This window comes from Alexandromys fortis, unplaced genomic scaffold, assembly GCF_014885135.2.
Source record: "Alexandromys fortis isolate MF-2015 unplaced genomic scaffold, M_Fortis_MF-2015_v1.1 scaffold_33, whole genome shotgun sequence".
NCBI lineage: Eukaryota > Metazoa > Chordata > Mammalia > Rodentia > Cricetidae > Alexandromys > Alexandromys fortis.
The window spans coordinates 638820-659413 of NW_026067917.1; the positions used below are offsets into that span (position 1 = coordinate 638820).

Consider the following 20594-nt stretch of genomic DNA (forward strand, 5'->3'; position numbering starts at 1 on the left):
TTTTTTTTTTTTTTTTTTGAGACAGTGTGTCTGTAGTTTTGATGTCTGTTCTGAAATGCACTCTGTAGACCAGGCTGGCCTCAGACTCACAGAGATCTACCTGACTCTGCCTCCTGAGTGCTAGGATTAAAAGCATGTGCCACCACTGCCCAGCTGCTTCTTTGAGACTGAATGATTGCGGGACTGGGAGGGATAGAAACTTTGTCTACAGTTCAAACTTAAGACCAATAACTGACAACATATAAGGAGCTCATGAAGCTAAATATCTTGCATACAGCAAAGAAAAAAAATTAAATCTGTGAAGAGGTAGACCACAGAGTGGGAGAGACTTTTTGGCACCTATACATCTGATAGATAATTTCAATCAAATATATACAAAGAACTCAAAAAAAAAGTAAAGAAAATTACTCAAATTTAAAAAAAAAATAGGCTATATAGCAATAAGAGAGTACTAAAAAAAAAGAAACAAAAACAAATAAGATATATCTTGGTCTTCAAAATCTTCAGTAGCTAGGGAAATACATATTAAGCTACTTTCAGATTTTACCTTACTCTAGACAAAATAGATTAAGAAAATAACTAAAAATGCTGCCAAATATGAAGAGAACTGTTGGTCAAATTGCAAACTTGTGCAGCCACTCTTTATATCAATCTGGAGAAATCTCAAAAACCTAAAATAAATATACCATATGATGCAGCTATGCTCTTGCTCAGGATATACCCAATGGATTCAGTATTCTACACCATAGAATATTTGCTCTACCATGTTCATTGATACTTAAGACTTAGAAAAAAGAAGACAAATAAAATGTTCTTCAAATGATGGTTAGATGATTAAAATATGATAAATATATACAATGAATTACTATTCAGCAGTAAAAAAAAGGGGGAGCTCATAATAAAACCAGAAAATATACTAAATGAAGCAATCAATACTTAGACAAATGGTACATGTTCTTTCCTTTTATAATATGAATGCAAGTTATACTTTGGATTAAACAGTATACAATAGAACTATTTTACCTTTTATGGTTTAATTTAACAAATGTACTCCTCCACTTTATTAAATTTTAACCTATAATAATTTAAGAAACAATGCAAGCAATGAATTCTTGTTAGTATCATCCTAAAATTGTATTAGTGTCAAATTTATTTGATCATTTCCCCTGTTCTTCCTATGGGTGTACAGGTAATCATACAATTGTAACCTCACAACTGAGAATAAAACATATCCTGATCATGTTTTTTCCCTCCCCCAACTCCTTCCTGGTTCTCCCACCTACAAGGCCCCATGCCCCTTTATTTTTCTTCATCTCTTAAAAAAAAACCTGATCAAGCAAAAAAAATCAAACTGAGCAGTAACAAAACAAAAAAAAATTAACACACACACAATAAAAACACAAAGTCAGTGAGTACAATTAAAACAACTACATTTCTTTTATAAATTAATTTATTTATTATATATACACTTTCCAAGAGACAGTGCCAGATCTCATTATAGATGGTTGTGAGCCATCATGTCATTGTTGGGAATTGAACTCAGGACCTGTGGAAGAGGGGTCAGTGCTCTTAACCTCTGAGCCATCTCTTCAGCCTACAAATACATTTCTTATATGACATTCTGTTTCATTTTCAAAACAAAAATAATCAAAGTTATAATCTTTAGGAACACCCTAAGGTTTTTTACTCTGTGGTTTAAATATAAAAACCCCTCCCTCACTTTGAATAAGAGAAATATTTTGATAATGGGTCTATCTAGAGGTATAAACTAAACATTAGAAAATACAGATATAAAACCAAACATGGTAGATACTAACTATAATCGTTGCATCAGAAGGTGGCTGTGTGAGTTCTTAACTGGCATGCACTATCCAGTAAGATTCTGTTTAAAACAATCAACAGTAGCAGCAGCAGCAACAGCAGCAAAAAGCAATAGAAGGAAGAAGGTAGAAAAAGAGAGATATAGGAAATAAACAAAGCATTAAGGTTAAGAAAGTTGTCTATTGACGTCTTTCACATTTAGCTTGTAGTCAACTCATTAATACTGGTTTATACTCTTTATGAGGTCATGTGCACATATGACCTCAATTTATCACCTCATAACTTTATTAAAACTGAGCCAAATAAATCATATTACAATTTTAAAGCTTCTTTTTAACATATTTAAGGAAAAGTGTTCCATAAAAACATATATATCAAAATCATGACTAATATAGGAACATGCTAATATTAATTTCAATTAACTGAAAGACTTCCATCCTTTTCTACTTCCTAAAATTTTTCAAGTAAAAAGAAAATGAAGTCTAGTTTTCTACATTGACAGATAATATCTTTTCCTTAAGCAGAAGAATTAAGTTTATAAAAATGTAGAGTTCTACTCGAACTATTCCAGGAAGACTTTTGTCTGCCATGATTTGCTACTAGTACATCATTCTGACACACTTTCACTTGTGACAATGTACAAGTGAAATTGGATAGGCCTTAGTGAGAAAATTCCTGGCTTCTGGTAATATTGTAAAACGGTTTCTTTAGCTTCTTTTCACACTGTTTTTTTGGAATCTCTCCTTTTCATTTTTATGCTGTTTCTAACTTCTTTCCACCCCATTACTTCTAGAGTTTGAAAAGAAGTCAATTTCATACACCAAGACCTCTTCTTGCTTATATAAACCGAACAAATGTATTGAATTTTTACAATGGAATTTGTAAGAAAAGAAAATTGGTACACAGATAGCAAAGCTCTCTCTAAAGCAAATGAACAGTTATTAATAAAATATTGATTATTAATGTTAATACCAATAATAAAAATAGTAGCTTCACAATAATAATCAAACTTTATATTCCCAAATGTATTTTTATAACTATAGGCCTACATTTGAATTAATTATAATTTTTGAATTTTGGACAGATATTTTTTCTATAAGTGTTTCCAGTGTTCCAATCCCATTTATTGAAAATACATTTTTTCCTGACCAGCCTTTGAGTATTTGCCGACAAAATTATGCTTATATATTTGTGGGTTTGTTTCCAGATTTGTTCCACTGCCTTGTATTTATTGCTGTTCTACAGTCTTATTTACTATAACTAACAGTACATTTTAATTCATCCTATTGTTCAACTTTTTGTTTTACCAAAGTGATTTTAAGTATTCTACAATACTTGTGTTTTTATATTGGAATTAGAATGTTTGTCGAATTCTATATATAAAAATCTTCTGTAGTCTGCTTAGTACTAAGGCAAGGGAGAAGGAAGCACTCTTTATGATGTAGAAGCTATCAGCAAATAAATATAGTACATTTAAAATTTATTTAGATATTTTTCTTTTCACAATAGGAAATTGCAATTTTATTATTGTCTGATTATCATTATATCACATTTTTGGTGCTATAATAGTAATTTTTTCAGTTTGATTAAGTTGGGTCCTATATAGAAATGAAAATAACTGTTGTGTATTTTAGCAGTATTTTATAAATTCTGTTTGTTTTTGAGATTTTTAAGCCAATACTCAATGACAGTCTTAATATTTTCCTCCCTAGGATGTTTTGCTATTATTTTCATAACATTGTGCAACCAAAAGTTCCACTATAAATTTAAATAGAACTAGTAAGAGTGCCAACTTCATCTTTTCCTCATCTTCCTGCTATATTTATTAGGTGTGTATTTGGTATGCATGTGTATATACATGGAAGTTACTGCACACACACTTCTGCACTTCTGAACATGTGTGTGTGTGTGTGTGTGTGTGTAAGTGTATTAACTCAAGGTAGATGTTACTAAACATCTTCAATTCCTATCTTTCAATTCCATCTGCTTTATTGACATAAGTGAGGTTTCCTAGTCAAACCTAGAGTTCAAAGACTTGGTTATCACATGTGGATTTTAAACATGAAGCAAAGAAAACCAGCCAACAAATTCACAATCCCAGAGAACCTAGGAACCTGGACAATAATGAGGACCCTAAGAGAGGCATACATAGATCTATTCTACATGGAAGTAGAAAAAGACAAGATATCCTGAGGAAATTGGGAACATGAGGACCTTGGGAGAGGGTTGAAGGGGAAGGAAGAGGCAGGGAGGGGGGCAGAGAAAAATGTAGAGCTCAATAAATATCAATTAAAAAAAATGCTTGGTTAGCCTTGCTAGGTAGCTTTTCTGTTGCTTGTCTAATTCTGTTTGTCAGGTTGGAGTTCCCAAAGGGCAGTTTTGTGAGTTTATAGTTTATCTTTCCCTACTTCCTGCTCAAATGGAGCTTTTGTTTGTTTGTTTTTTAACTTTTTTATTGCTTTATAAATAATACCATTCAAAATTTCCACCTCCTCCCCTCCTCCCATTCCCCTCCTTCTCCCCCTCCAGTCCTAAGAGAGGGCAGAGTTCCCTGCACTGTGGGAAGTCCAAGGTCCTCCCCACCTCCATCCAGGCCTAGGAAGGTGTGTTTCTAAACAGACTAGGATCCTTTGGTTTTGTTTTTGAGGAAGGGTTTCACTGTAGCTTTGGTGCCTGTCCCGGAACTAGTTCTTGTAGACCAGACTGGCCTCGAATTCATAGAGATTTGCCTGCCTCTGTCTCCCAAGTGCTGGGATCAAATGGAGTCTTAATTACCAAAAAATTTACCAAGATCCTACATTCCATTTTATACTGCTAAAAGTGTATAGATTTTATATTCAATCTTCATTAATTTTTTCCCACTGGAACCCTGTTACTGACTTTTCAATAATTCATTTGTTCAAAGAATTTTTCCTCTGCTTTACCTAAAAGCAGAACAATATGATTTTGTTAGAACTTTTCACAAATCCATTCATTTGGTCAATTTATTTTTATCTTCTATTTTGTTAGTATTGAGATTTAAATTAACTGGTTTTTAAACATTCAGTGAAAATTATATCTCTGTGATGAATTCCACTTAAAGGTGTCATTTTTAATTTGAAAGATTAACTGATACATTTTGTAAGCTTTTTTAAAATCCATGTTCACAAGTGACATTGCTTTGTACTGTAATAATTTTTTAAAATTTTTAAAAATATTTGTGTTGAAATCTATGTATTCCAATAGAAATCATTGATAAAATTTACCATCAATGTTATCTGGCTATAGTGTTCTGGTCTGAAAATATTCCCTATGCCGCATATATTCCTTTACTAGATATGAGACTAATTGTTGATTTCCAATGTGTTTTAACACTTTTACTTTTAAGGAAACTGCCCATTTTATCGTTTCCTAAGGTAAAATGTATAATAATTGTTTGGATGGTACAGAATTATACAATTGGTATTACACAGTTAATTCTATATTCTCCAAACTATTTTCACACAGTTTTTATAATTCAAAAATCTATCAGTATGTCTCCTTTCTCTTTCTCAACATTGGTGATATTTGTCAGCTCTGTTTTCCACACGTTCATAAAGAAATGTTTCAACTTTCCTAAAGAAACAGACTTTTGTTCCCATCATGTTTCTTTAAAATTTTACTCTTTTATAACTCATTCAACTTAGCTTTTTCCCTTATTATTTCTTCTCATGTGGGGAACTTGGGAGACACTTTATATATGTGTTACATATTCAGGCATCGAAGGGCTTTTTAGATGCATTTTCTCAAGACAAGATTTTCCAGAAAGGTTGTTATTAAATGATACTCAGCAATGATGTGGTTTGTGCAAAGCTTATAACCATATTTCAAGAGATGACTTCTAGGATACAGTTCACCTGTGGGAAACAGCATATTCAAAACTGTATCCATAATTTATTACCATAGTTCAAGAGATGACGTCTAGAATACATTTCATCTATGGGAAACTAGATATTCAAAACTGTATCCGTAATTCATTTTGTCTCTTTTTTTGAACACATAATGTATTGCTCTGTCTTTTCCATTTTAGAAATGGATGAAGTAAAACTTTGGAAATATACTAACCTATTCCAACTTTCCTCCAAAGATAGCAGTAGATCTTAGTTTTGGGCTCAGGCTGCTTAACTTTCAATACAAACTTCCAAGCATTAGTCTATCAAGGTTTGTAGGAAGTTCCTACCTGTTGTGCTTTCTCAGACCTTCTTCCTAAAACAGCTTAACCAATTCAACAGCTGGCAGACTATTTCCATTGTCACATGTACAAAACGATATGGAGTATTAGTTCCACTAGTTTTTGTGTTATTATTACTGTTCCATGTGCTATTGTTTATGAAATGCAAAGAATTTTGACAGCAAGATATGTTGGGTAACACGCTAATAAAATTACCATAGGAAGAGAGCTGACACTTTTATAGTAATTCAAATTTCACTTAATTTATCATTTATTCCCCACTCAGGTTTTTTTTTCTATAAAATCTACAAATCTATAAATTCTGCAAAATCTCAACCCCTTACCACCTTCCAACAATTAACAGTTCATTGTTTTGGTTTCTTCTATGGTTATTTTCTAAAACACTAATGGGTCAAATGCAGATAAAATTAACTCATTTATTAGTTCATTTCTATCTAGATATTATCCTTAGGATTTTTTTTATGTCAGTGACACGTACGGTTCAGTGGGGAGAAAGATTGGAAACTAAATTTTTGCCGAGGTATTAGAATCACCCTCTAGCTATTCTCACGGCTGCTGGTTACACATTTTTCTACCGCAGGAGAGATCATTCAAAGAAAGATATCACAAATGAGGCAACCATATTGGAAATCTGGAAAGTAAATGCATTTATGTGATAGTCTCATCCCTTCTTTAGGCAACTCTTCAGTCTGGTACGTTATGGCTGAGGATGTAGTGCAGGACACATAACAACAGAACTTGTGATCACAGAATGCTAGCTTTGGCAATCCTATTCTCAAATTACTACCAACATCAGAAGACCATTATACCGTGGCAAGGAAGTTTATTTTCTTGCTTCAAAGTTATCTTGTAATGCTTTACTGCTGTGTTTAAATTGATTGTTACTAAGGAGATGGAAGCATTGTTCCTGTGAAGTCTATAACTTTATCCAACTTGCTAGTGTCTAGAATGTGTAGATGATGGCAGTAATCATCATAAACAAAGTGATACCACAATGAAAATAAAAGACAATTGGCAATAAATTTCTTTCTTTTGTTTCAAATTTCCTTAAGCCTTCCCAGTATACTTATATGTTTCAAATTTCAATATTTCTAATGTTCTACTTAGAGTGCTAACCCAAAACTCCACAACTACAAAACCACACAAGTATTACTATGATAGTCACTTCTTCAGGTGAGTTGAATGGACTTGTTAACATGAAATTATTTGACATATATAGAAACTATATCAATTATTTTTGTCAATCACACCTATGTCTTATAAGAATGCTGCTGCATCTTTAGAACAAGAAAATGTCATGCCTTAGTCATCTTTGCAGCCTATGTTGAATATACATCTATCATCAAATATGTAACCTGGATAGTCAATCAAGGTTTTTAGCAAATATCACAATATATTTTGAGAGCAACCCACAGACAAATTGGGGGTGGTGGCGGTGATGGTGCTTAAAGCAATAATGTCTGAAACCTTTAAAACGGTTACTTTAATTTGTTAATATTTCTAGTCGAGCACAGAATCTCCTGTCATTTTTCAGGGTACTGATTATTCGTAAGGCCCTCAGTTACCTTTCATCTGCTTTCCTGATATCTGCAAGACCTCTTTTACACATGTGTAACTCTGTCATATTTACTCATCAGGCTTTTCTTAATAATCCTATTAGTCATGTAGTTCATTGGATATGTCATGCAGTCTCCCTCAAATGTGGAATGTATGTAATCAAAGTAAGGAGATCTATAGATAGATAACAAGCCTAATATGTAGAACAGAGATAATATGACACTTTAAGAAGGTGAAAAACACAGAGAAGGTAAACAATTGGGATAGCAGTAACTGGACTGTTATTCTGTTGACTATTTTTTTTTTTCACACAATGCCAGAAAATGCCCAGAAAATCTGTGAATAAGAACTTAACAGACTTGAATTATATCCTATAAAAATAAAAGCAAATGTCTTTGTGTTTATTAATATTTTTCCTCCCTTTCTTATTTTTATTTGTTTGCTTATTTGATTTATTGATTCATTTCTTATTGTTATTATTTGTAGATCTATATTAAAAGAGACTGTCTCCAAATGTCTTCAAAGTTTCTGCAAAAAAATATTACATAAGCCTGATAGTAAAAAAAACAGCTCTAATAATGGTTCTAACTTTTTATTGACAAGTCACACATAATATAAATATATAAAGAAATAAACAAAATACTCTCTTTATGGTCATGATAATCATCCGACTTATAGATATATGTGTTGAAAAAAGTCAGTTCTATTGCTTTTAAAACATCTCAACTACCTCAAACTAAATTCTAAATTAAAAATTGAAACTTTATTCAATAATTTTATGAAAATCTTTAAAAATGCTGGTGCATATTTTCTTACTTTATTTTATCTTTTTTTGTGTATATATGTATATGTGTGTGTGTGTGTGTGTGTGTGTGTGTGTGTGTGCACCACATGTGCCTGGTGCCTGCATAGTTGGAAGATAATGGAGATGTTCAGAACTAAAGTTACAATGATTGTGATGGACCATGAAGGTGCTGGGAATTAAATCTGAATCCACTTGTAGAGTCTACAAGAAAAGCAAGTACTTTTAAGCATCGCAACATCTTTCCAATCCCCCAAGTTTGAACAATTTCTTACACAGTATCACATATTTTGTGTTAGTGGAAAACAAACTTACAAATTGAAGTTCAAAACTAATTTTCAACTGATTACATTAATGTGTTCAGACTCTGCTCATTTAATTTTACGGATGATTTTGTTAAAAATGCTATTGCTGTAAGTGCTTTGTATTGAATTTTATTAAGGAATAGTTAGTCTTATTAAAATAGTTCTTTTTAAAATAATGTGTGTGGTTGAAGGTAAAATATGTGAAATCTCTTTTCTACCTCCTAGAATAAAGATACATTTGGAGACTGCATTTCCAGTTTTGCCTATGAATGTTCAATGATCTTATGTAAACTTTGACCTCAAATCTCATGCCTTTGAAAGTTTTCTTTTATCAAGTAAATTTGGATTTTTCAAATAAATATATTAAACACTAATGTCTGTGGTTGCAAAAGCATTAATGCTTCTTGAAGAATTATCAAAATTCTTTGACCACAGTTGATCTTAAAGTTTCTTAAGAACAGATTCATGCCGCATTTGCAGTTCAGGTCACATAAACACCTCCAATTATCAGGTAAAGAACACTAGATTGGTTGATGGAGAAATGCTTCAATCAGAAATTGAAGGCACTCTGCTCTAACAAGGGAAAACCCTAACACATTTTGGCTATACATGAAAATGATTTGGAAAATGTAAATTTAACATAATTCCAAATTTAACAATAAACATTGCATGCAATAGGATTCTAGTAAAAGTTTTAAATAAACACATAATGACCAAATGATCAGTAAATTTAATCACTTAGGAAAAATTGACAGCAAATTATTGAGTGTGATAGGTGCATGCTACCACATACGATGTTCAGAAAAATAAAGAAAAATTCAATTACCCTAAAAGACATTTCAAGATTCTCTCCACCCCAGATATCCATTCCTGCATCGTATGTTCCTATCTCTTCAAAGTAGTTTCTGTCAATAGAAAATAGGCCACCAGCCATAGTAGGGGTCCTAGTTGAAAACAAAACAAAAAGAAAAGAATATGTTTTGAAACAATGTATGGAATTTAGTATTACTACAGCAAATAGTTTTGACATCTTAAATGCTAAAATATTCCTCAAAAATCCATTGGACACACAATGTTAAAGTGTGAAAGCATTTAAAAATTTTAAATTGCATTTGTATTTCACACATTTACAAAACATCTTTAAATTACTTTTTTTAAATTATAGGTGATAAAACAGAAGCATTGAAGAAACACTGTCCAGTTAAATCTGACGCTTCTACAAACCCTGAGGCAGAGCAAGGAAAAGGTGTTGCCTTTTACGTAGTCTTTAAAGAGATTGCCTGATCTCAAAGACACCAGCTGTGATCTTGGCCACAGAATTACAGATCATATTAGTGTGAAGTTGAGAATGTGCTTTCTCAGTTCAGAAGCATAAACTGCTATGAATATGTCTGCAGGAGGCATCTAATATTGGTTACAAAATTATTTTAAACAAAGGAGGCAAAGGAGCTTTTATATCCAAATTGTTTATTATTCATTGGATATGTTTAAGATAAAATTGTCCAAATCAAATGATACAGACAAATCTTACATACTAGTCAGAGGTTTAAAGGGTTTTAACATGGATTCTAAAATTTCCTATCGACAAATTTTTATTTGGCTCTCATGCTCAAAATTCCTCAATAAGAAATAAAATATCAAATCTGACCAAAGAAACAGGTAGGTGAACTGTAGATCTTCACTATCCCTCCTCTCCTCCAAATTCAAATCCCCAGTCTTTTCTCTAGGTTTATATCCGACCATGTACTTCATCCATCTTCAGTGGATCATCCAAATCATCCACTTCTAATTACCCTTCCTATAATCATGACTTCATCAAAGTTCCAAAGCTAGCAGACACTTCCTAAGAACGCACAAACAATTCGGGTCAGGGATTCAGGTAGGCTGACTGGAGATCTTCATCTCTCTCTCTCTCTCAGCTCTTCCATATCCAATCCCTGAGTCTCATTCCAAGAGATTTATAGCTGACCATCTACTTTGGTTTCTCTTCACTTTGCCACTATTTCTAGAACACTAAGCAAATCATCATGTAACAACCTTCTTTCCTCCCTTCCTTTGGTTACATATAGCAAGAACCCAGAAGAATTTCCCACCAGACAACACACAACAAACACACTCTCCTAAGAAGCAGAGAGGAAAAACCAAATAAAAATAAAACCAAAAAAAAAAAAAACAATCAAACAAAAGGGAACAAAATACCTACCCAAAAAGACAAAAACAGATATAGAAAACTAGATTAGAATCTTTCCAGACCCAGATGGCTAGACTTGAGCATAAAAATACAAGTAGGGAAATGCACCTCTCCTCGAGCCCAGCAACCCTACCACAGTAGGCTCAGAAAACTGCATTAGTTAAGCACAAGAAAAATACCATAAAATCGCATTTATGGATAAGACAGAGGTTCTTAAAGAGAAGGTGAATAAATCCCTTAAAGAAATGTATGAGATACCCACATATCAGTAGGTGGGAGGAAATAAATAAAAAGTAGTTCAAGGTTTTAAATCAGGAATCAAATCAACAAATAAAACCCAAACTGAGGGAAGTCTAGAAATGAAAAACTTAGGAACTCACACAGGAATCTCAGAGTCAAGCTTCACTAAAAGAATACAAGAGATGGAACAAAGAATATATGGATATCTCAGTCAGAAAAAAAGATTAAATGTAGAAGAATCCTACCAAAAATATCTAGGAAATCTGAGATAATATGATAAGAACAATGCTCAGAATAATAGGAATAGAGGAAAGAAAGAAACCAAGATCAAATGACAGAAAATATGTTCAACAATTCATAATAGAAAACACCCTACCCTAAAAAAGTAAATACCTATCAAGTAACAAACAGAATACCAAATAGACTTCACAAGAAAAGAAAAACTCCTACCCACAAAAAAATAAATAAATAAAAACACTAAATATACAAATCAAAGAAAGAATATAAAATGCTTCAAGGGAAAAATCAGGTAGCATGTAAAGGAGGACCTATTAGAATTATAATTGACTTCTCAGTGGAAGCTCTAAAAAACAGACAGATCTGATCAGATGTTTTGCAAACTCTAAAAGAGCACAGACCAGACCAGCCTACTATACCCAACAAAATTTTCAATCACCATAATTGGAGAAAACAAGATATTCCAAGATAAAGTGAAATTTAACCAATATCTTCCAATACAGTACTAAAGAGGTTAACTGCATACAAGAACACACAAGGAATAAATAATACCAGACCAGCAAATCAAAATGGGTAAGCACACACACATACACATGCACGCATATGTGCACACACTCACTCACCACCATGGTCACCAACACTACTACCACCACCACAACAAAATAGCAGGAATAAACATCACTGGTTATTGATATCTTTCAACATCAGTGGTTTAAATTTCTAAATAAAAGACACAGACTAATTGAATGAATAAAATGCAAGATCCATTCTTCTGATAAATTCAAGAAACAGACATCAACATCAAGAATAGAAATTATCTCAAAATAAAAGGAAGAGGAAAAAAGATTTTCCTAAGCAAATGGACTTTAAAAGCAAGCTGGTCTAGCCATTTTAATATCTGAGAAAATAGAATTCAAACGAAAACTAGTCAGAAGAGTTAGGGAAGGACACTGCATATGCATCCAAGAAAAAAACCACTCAGAGAACAGTTCAATGCCTATCTATGTAACAAACATACGGTCCGGCTAGTTTGCAAAAGAAACATATACTGACCCTCATCCACCTATGAAGGGAGACTTTAATATCCAACCCTGAGCAAGAGATAGGTCATCCAGACAGAAACTAAGCACAGAAATGCTAAGTCTAACAAATACCACCCAGACACAAAATAATATACCTTCTTCTCAAAATCTCATTAAACATTCTCCAAAACTGACCACATACTTAGACATGGCAAAGACTTCACAGATATAAGAAAATATAAGATATAAGAAAAACTGCAATAACACCCTGTATCCTATCTGACCATCACAGACTAAAGCTGGATATTAACAACAGAAAAAAAGTTTAAAAGCTCATGGAAACTGAACAATTTGGTTGAATAAAAGTAGGTCAATACAGAGATTAAGAAAAGAATTAAGGACTTTCTAGAATTGGCTAAATGAATATACAACATACCCAAACTTGGTGGAACACAATGAAGACTGTTCTAAGAGACAAATTCATTGCACTAAGCACCTATATTATACTTCTAAGCTCTAGAACAAAAGGAAGGTACCACACACCAAAAGGAGTAGACAGAAAGAAATAATCAAAATCAGCACTCACATAATAAGGTTGGAGGCAGCCCACTACAGTTAGCTGTGAGGTATCTTTCAGAAACAATTTTCACACTTGGTTATTATTCACCATAAACTGAGGCTACATTGACGTGGACTTGGTAGAGAATTGTACTGTGGAGAGATCCCTGCTCATTCTAATTCTCTGCCAAAGCAATGAGGCAGTGAAAAAATAATTAAATTTGGAATACACATACTTATTTTGTCAGATTTGTCAGAGCAAACCAACAATATTCATTGTTTTGTAGAAATTATATTGCCCTCTGCTAAAGATTATGCTAATGTTTTCTAATTAAATAGTGTAATTGGTTGTAAAACTGCCTAATAATGCTGTAGGTGGACATCAACCATCTTGCACAACTATTTCTCCTGTGTGATCATGACTTTATATACAGGTATTGAGCTGCCCATCAGTTGCCGTAGTTTCAACTTGATGGTCCTGAAGCTGTTCTGCTTTGTCTAATCTTCCGGGGTTCCTATCATTGACTTCCTGAGTTGTAGTGTGGAACTCTAACAAAGCTAAACAGGCAGTAATTATGAAGTGGAGATAACGTCACCTGACTGGGCCTTGGGAAATCTATGATAATAACTCTACAAGGTACTATAGTACTACAGAGTCTATTTCATACAATTAGAGACAAAAAAGTGTTTCAATTACCCCATCATTATGCAACCAGATACTTAAAAATGTTAAGTGATGCATTTTTAATAATCAGGTGAGAGGTCATCTACTTAGCTTCTTCTTCATAAAGTGTTAATGCATTTAATTGTGTGCATTAAAATTCATCTTGCAGTTGATCATCTTTCCTATAAATGTGTGAGAAAAACAGAATGGATAGAAATAAACTATCTGTAGCTATAACAATGAATCAAATAACTTTCACTTATCTGGAACGGTAGGAAACAAAAACAGAATAAAATTCCTAAATGTAATCTTATAATTTCTGAAGACAGAAAGTTTCAGAGAGATTTGATTTATACTTGAATTATTAGTTTGTTTGAATAGTTTGCTTCATAATATTAAATAACTATAAACATTGTCCATGTTGTTTAGCATGTTTATCCTATGATAACTGCTTTAAAATATCACAAATGAGCTATGTATTCAAGTATGTGCGTGCACTTTAAGTGTTCAATGCCTGGAAAATGAAAAGGCTGATCACCATTTAATTGGCTGAAATAATTTCCAAGGTGCATCTATATAGTAATGAAATCACCAACCAAAGTCAGCAACATGGGCTGGGTAATAATCATCCAAATGACTGTAAATACTACAAATTTTGTACGGCTAGATGAAGAAAAAAATGATATACTACATGCAAAACAGTACACTGCCTAGTACTCAATAAACCATTAAGTTTAATATGTTAGCTAATGTTTCTTTGTTCACATTGTTATTAATAGTAATTGCCATCCTCTGTTCAAATTTAAGATACCTGAGTTAACCTACAAGCTCACAAGTGTAACCTCTTTGGGGGATTTTTCCTTCATCTTCCCATACCCTTTATAATGTTCTTCCACATCTGAGAAGTACTGACTGTGTGCTCTTGTTTTGAGTAAGCCAATACTTTCTTCACTGCAATGTGCCTGAGAAAGTTGTAATATGGTTCTTCCAATTCTGAAAAGAGACCCAGAGAAGGTCTGTAAAAATAGTGAGATAAGCCAACTGGTTCTTAAATTCCAAGCTATAGACTTCATACTTGATGCACAAACCAATTGTTTGTGCTATGTATCTTATATTCAAGTGTATATTTTAACATTTGAATTCCTCTTAATTATCTAGGGATTCATGCAATTCACAGAACCCAACATCCCCAGTCAATAAGTATGAATGCCCTCATGGTCTCCATGGATATGTTTATGGATCTTCCTCATACCCTCTTATTTCTCCATACCTCTCTTATTCCTCAAGCAAATAAATTTGATTTTCTCTTACCGGTTAATATATATGCCATGACCTCAGCTAGCTATCCTGACTACCATTGGCCCTTGTTCATTTCTTGTTGCATTTATGTTTTAGGCCATAGACTCCTATATTGTAGCTCTGAGCTTACAAACCTGCTCAGTTGAAGTCTATATTGAACCAAAGTAATCTTCACTCCACCTCAGGACTCTTTTATATGAGGAACTGACATTTCCTACGGCCTTACTGGAAGCCACATTGAAAGGATGCTTTCTGCATATTCCCTTGATTCCCTTTCACCTCTTATGTGAAGTTGGATCTGTCTCCTGCCACAGAAATAAGTTCTTTCCGAAGGGTCCCCATTGATTCTGAGGTCAGGCAGCCTTTCCTTAACTGTTTGCTCTGAGACCATGTAACACCATTCATCAGCCTACCTGCTTGAAATTCTTTCTACAGCTGGCTCTCATTGAGTTTTCTACAGAGGTTTCTGCATCTACTCTTTCTATGATCCTTATTGATAGTCCTTCCACGTTTTCATCTGGCTTCAGTTTGAGTGTAGGTAAGTGCTTAGACTAGCATGTGTCTCTTATGTAAAATACAGCATTACAATTTTTGTCTGTGTATTCACTTAATAACATGCCTTGGATGATCTGTGTACTTCTTAGGGCCTTCCTGGGTGCTGGTTTCATTCTATGTTCTTTAGTTTTGTGAGTTCTTTTATTATTTGCTTTTAACGGTGAAGCTGATGTCTAATCTGTGTTTTCTCACTTCCTCCCTTGCACTAAATGAATTTTTCAATTCCTCACTACATGTTTACCTAAAACAATTCCTATAGGATAATACAATGTAAAAATGATATGTTTTAGATTTTTAAAGTTAAATCTGTTTTAATGATGTTGCAGTGCTGAACTTTCCAAGTGTTTTATTTTATTCAATAATCAAATATGGTGGCTTTGTTTTATTCAGTACTTCAGAAATCAGATGGAAACTAAACGTTGTTTCTCCTTCCTTTTTCACACTGTAAAATGTATCCAGATGAAAGAAAGCAAAAAAAGACACAGGCCCTTTCTCTTGAGATAACTGATGTTAAATGTTGGATGTAATTTACGAGTATTACAGACAAAGCAAGTGCTGTGGGATATTGCATAGCCTAACAATCATCTTTGATTGGTTTCATAGAGTTGTGTTTGGCTCTAGAGAAGATATTGCTAATTTTAGAAGGGTTTATCTGGCTAAGACACTAGGCAGGAAATTAACTCAGCCCTTAGGTGGTTGAAAACCAATTCCAGTGCTGTTTTAGAGGTTAAAATATTGAGTGCAAAACCCTCTTTTATGGGTAAAGAAACCATTTCCTAAAAAGTCTGGAACTTGAATATTTTGTCTTATTTTTAAAAGCCTCACTTCTAATACAGAAAAATCCTGCCTTTAACTTGTCTCTATTTTTTTCTATAATACTCATAATTTGATATCTTAATCTCCAAAAGGATGATTAATACTTGATGGAAATGGCTTTATTGCTGCTGCTGTCATACTTTCATTTCACACTTGAGGTGTCAAAATGAGCAACAGGGCTAACTGGAATAAGTTGAATACAAATGCTTTGACAACTATAGCAGCATTATTAAGTAAATAAATCTCATACAGTTTAAAGAATTACACAAAAAAATTTGTATACCACCTTCTTTATTCTCACGTCAATACACTGTAATAAAAATCTCATAAAATGTCCTCTATCAGGAAATAAGAAAATACAAACACTTTGTTTTTCTGTAAAGAATATGGCTTCAACAATTCTACTGAAGATGAATTGCTTACAATCTTTCCAAACCATATATATATATATATATATATATATATATTAGATGTGGAGAATGCAAAAATGGTACTAGTGCAACAATCAATGCATAACTTTTTTTCATTTAATTCTGCCCAAAATTTTTACATTCCCTGTGTTTTTGTTTTGATAGTTTGTTGCCTAAAATTATACTATGTTTTATTCCTATCTAGTCCTATTTTTCTCATATTTAATAGTATTTAGATGGACTGAAAAGTATCAACTGGAATTTCTAATGGGCTAAAAAATACACTATTATTTAGCTCAATAAGCTAAAAGGCTCACTTCACCCCCCAAACCCACCCATTCCCTGCAACCTCAGAGGAACTCTGAAGCACAGGCTGCAAGTGCACCCAGCATATCAAGAGGTGAGTGGTCAGTCAGTAACCTTGGCACCTTACTCCCAAGTCCATTGGTAATAGGGCCGAAATCAACAAAATAGAAACAAAGAAAACAATACAAAGAATTAATGAAACAAAGAGCTTGTTCTTTGCGAAAATCAACATGGTAGAAGAACCATTATCCAAACTAATCAAAAGGCAGAGGGAGAGCATCCAAATTAACAAAATCAGAAATGAAAGACATAACAACAGACATTGAGGAAATCAAGAGAATAATTAGGTCATACTACAAAAACCTGAACTCCACAAAGTTAAAAAAAATGTAAAAGAAATGGACAATTTTCTGGATAGGTAACACATACCAAAATTAAATCAAGATCAGGTGAACAATTTAAATAGGCCTATAACCTGAAAGAAATAGAAGCTGTCATAAAAAGTTACCCCCCACAAAAAAAGCCCACGACCCAACGGTTTTAGTGTAGAATTTTACCAGAACTTCAAAGAAAAGCAAATACCTATGCTCCTAAAACTGTTTCACATAATAGAAGCAGAAGGTATATTGTCCATTCTTACAAGACTACATTTACCCTGATACCAAAACCACATAGAGACTCAACCAAAAATAGATTTACAGACTAATCTTACTCCTGAACATTGATGTAAAAATAGAAATCAAAACAACTCCGAGATGGCATCTTACACCTGTCAGAATGGCTGAGATAAAAAACACCAATGACAGCTTATGCTGAAGGGGATGTGGAGTAAGGGGAACACTCCTCTATTGCTGGTGGTAATGCAAACACGTACAACCACTCTGGAAACCAGTATGGCAGTTTCTCAGAAAATTGGGAATCAATCTACTGCAAGACCCAGAAACAACACTCTTTGGCATATACCTATAGGATGCTCAGCCATACTGCAAGGATATTTGTTCAACTATGTTCATAGCAGCACTATTTATAGTAGTCAAAACCTGGAAACAACCTAGATGACCCTCAACAGAAGAATGTATAAAGAAAATGTGGTACATTTACACAATAAAGTACTAGTCAGTGTTAAAAAAAAATGACATCTTTAAATTTGCATGTAAATGAATGGAACTAGAAAAAAAAGATTCTGAATGAGGTAGCTCAAACCCAGAAAAATGAGCATAGACCCACTCATAGGTGAATACTAGCTACAAATGAAAGGTTAAGTAGTCTACAGTCCATGAGCCCAGAGAAGATAAGTAACAAGGAGAACCATAAGAGAAACACATAGATTCTCCTGGGAAGGGAAAATAGACAAAATCTCCTGAGAAAATTGGGAGCATCGGGGGTGGGGGGAGGATGAATAGGAGGACTGAGGGAGAAGAGGAAGGGGGAAGAGAACTAGAGGAAAAGGAATGGTCAAGATTGGAAAAGGAAAGAGACAGAGAAAAGAAAGAGATCTTGTTGAGGGAGCCTTTACAGAGCTAGCAAGAAAGCTGGCACTAGAGAAATTCCCAGGAATCCACAAGGATGACCCCAGCTAAGACTCCAAGAAATAGTAGAGAAGATGCCTAAAGTGGTCTTGTCCTGCAGTCAGACTTATGACTATCTTAAATGTCACCATATGACTTACCTCCAGTAACAAATGGAAGCAGATGCAGAGAACCATAGTGGAGCATCAGTATGTGTGCTAAAAAGCCCAGTTGAAAAGAGGAAGGAATGAGAATATGAGCAGAGATCAAGATCATGATGGGGACACCCACTGAAACAGCTTTCCTGAGCTAATGGAAGCCTTCTATCTCAGGCCTGACAGCAAAGGAACCAGCCTAAGGCCAAACTAGGCCCACTGAATGTGAGTGACAGTTGTTTGGCTGGGACAGACTGGAGCCACTGGTAGTGGGATCAGAATTTATCCCTATTGCTTGTTCTGGCTTTTTGGAACCCATTATCTATGGAGAGATAACTTGCTCAGCCTAGATATAGTGGGGTGGTCCTCAGTCCTGCCACAAATCAACATACTAGGCTTAATTGATTCCACATGGGAAGCCTTACCCTCTCTGAAGAGAGGATGGGGGTTGGGATGGGGCTTGGGGGAGGAGGTAGGTGGAGGGGGCAAGAAGAGGTTATGTAGTGGGAAATGGATTTGGCATGTAAAATGAGAAAAGATTTTTTTTTAACAAAAAGAATTTTTTCTCCATAGATGATTTCACAGAACTTAGTATGTACTTTTAAGTATTACACAAAAGAAACTGGAAACCAGAGTGACTGAAGACTTGAACAGTCAGAATGACAAAACTAGGAAGAGAAAACAAAATAAAATGAGTTTTAAACAAACTGTAGGTTAAAGAAAGGTGTAACAAAAAGCCTGAAGGTGTAACTCAGGGAGAGGGCACTTAGAGGCTAGGCATATCAGTCATTTAGTCCATTGTTTTCTTAGTACGTGTAAAGTCCTGGATTCCATTCCTGCATAAAATCAGATATAATAGGAAGTGCCATGTATAATGCTAGAACTGGGTAGGTGGAAGCAGAAAGTTCATAATAAAATTCAAAATATATTCAGCTAAATAATAAATTAAAAATCAGCATGAGATAAATGAGACCTACTCCCCAAAACAAAATGAAACAGAAAACAGATAAAATTTGAAGACAAAAAGAATCTTCAATAATTTTTGATACGTAAATTAGGGTATGAGATAAATAAGTGAAATAGTAGCTACTAAAGTTTCTATGACAAAAACGAAAAATAAACACCAGCATTAATGGCACAAAATCCTAATGAACAGTAGAAAAAATTTAAATTATGCAAAAATATATTTTAAGAGTCACTCTGGAAGAAAGCATGATACTGATGGAGGTGGGGCCTGTTTAGTCTTATGCCTTCTTATTCACATAGTCACTGAAACAGCTTTCCTAAGACAATGGAAGCCTTCCATGTCAGGCCTAATAGCAAGGGAAACAGCCTAAGACCAAATGAGGCCCCCTGAATATGAGTAAAAGTTGTTTGACTATGTAATGCATGCATGTCCTATTATTAGGCATATGTTTAAAATACAGCTTACTTCTGTCAAGAATATTTCTCGTTTAATACTTTCTGTAACTTTAATTCCTTACATGACTTAAGCATGAATGAAAAATAATTTTCATTTTTAAAGTGAAAAAGTACCAGATTATTTCCAAATATAGCATCTACGCACATTGCTTCTCTCACAGCACACTAGAATGCTAAAGAGAAAGTAGTTGAGAAAATTTTCTATGATGGCATGGGAGTCGTAATCTAAAGTATAATAACCATGCTATCGAATTTATTTGCTATATTTTAGACAAACTTAATTCTAATATAACAAAGAGTATTGTGATGAGATAAATGTTAATAATAAAATATATAAAAGTGAGTAAAATATGTCCTGAATAAAAGCTAATAATGAAATCTTGGTGTGTGATTCATCATGAGAGCAAGAATTAAATAAATATCTAAAGCTCTTTGTTTACTCTCAGAATACATTTGATAGAGTAGTGGATGCAAGAATGAAAGAGATAATATTAAGAATATTTATAGCAACAAAAT

At 33.7% G+C, this 20594-nt stretch overlaps 1 protein-coding gene across 1 annotated transcript in view; it reads right to left on the minus strand.

Annotated features, from left to right (window-relative positions):
- Galnt13 (polypeptide N-acetylgalactosaminyltransferase 13) overlaps window positions 1-20594 on the minus strand; it is a 565342-nt gene that overhangs the window by 328799 nt on the left and 215949 nt on the right. Inside the window, exon 6 of the mRNA XM_050139950.1 lies at window positions 9522-9639. Within this exon, the coding sequence (XP_049995907.1) occupies window positions 9522-9639 (118 nt within the window). The remainder of the gene's footprint in view (window positions 1-9521; window positions 9640-20594) is intronic.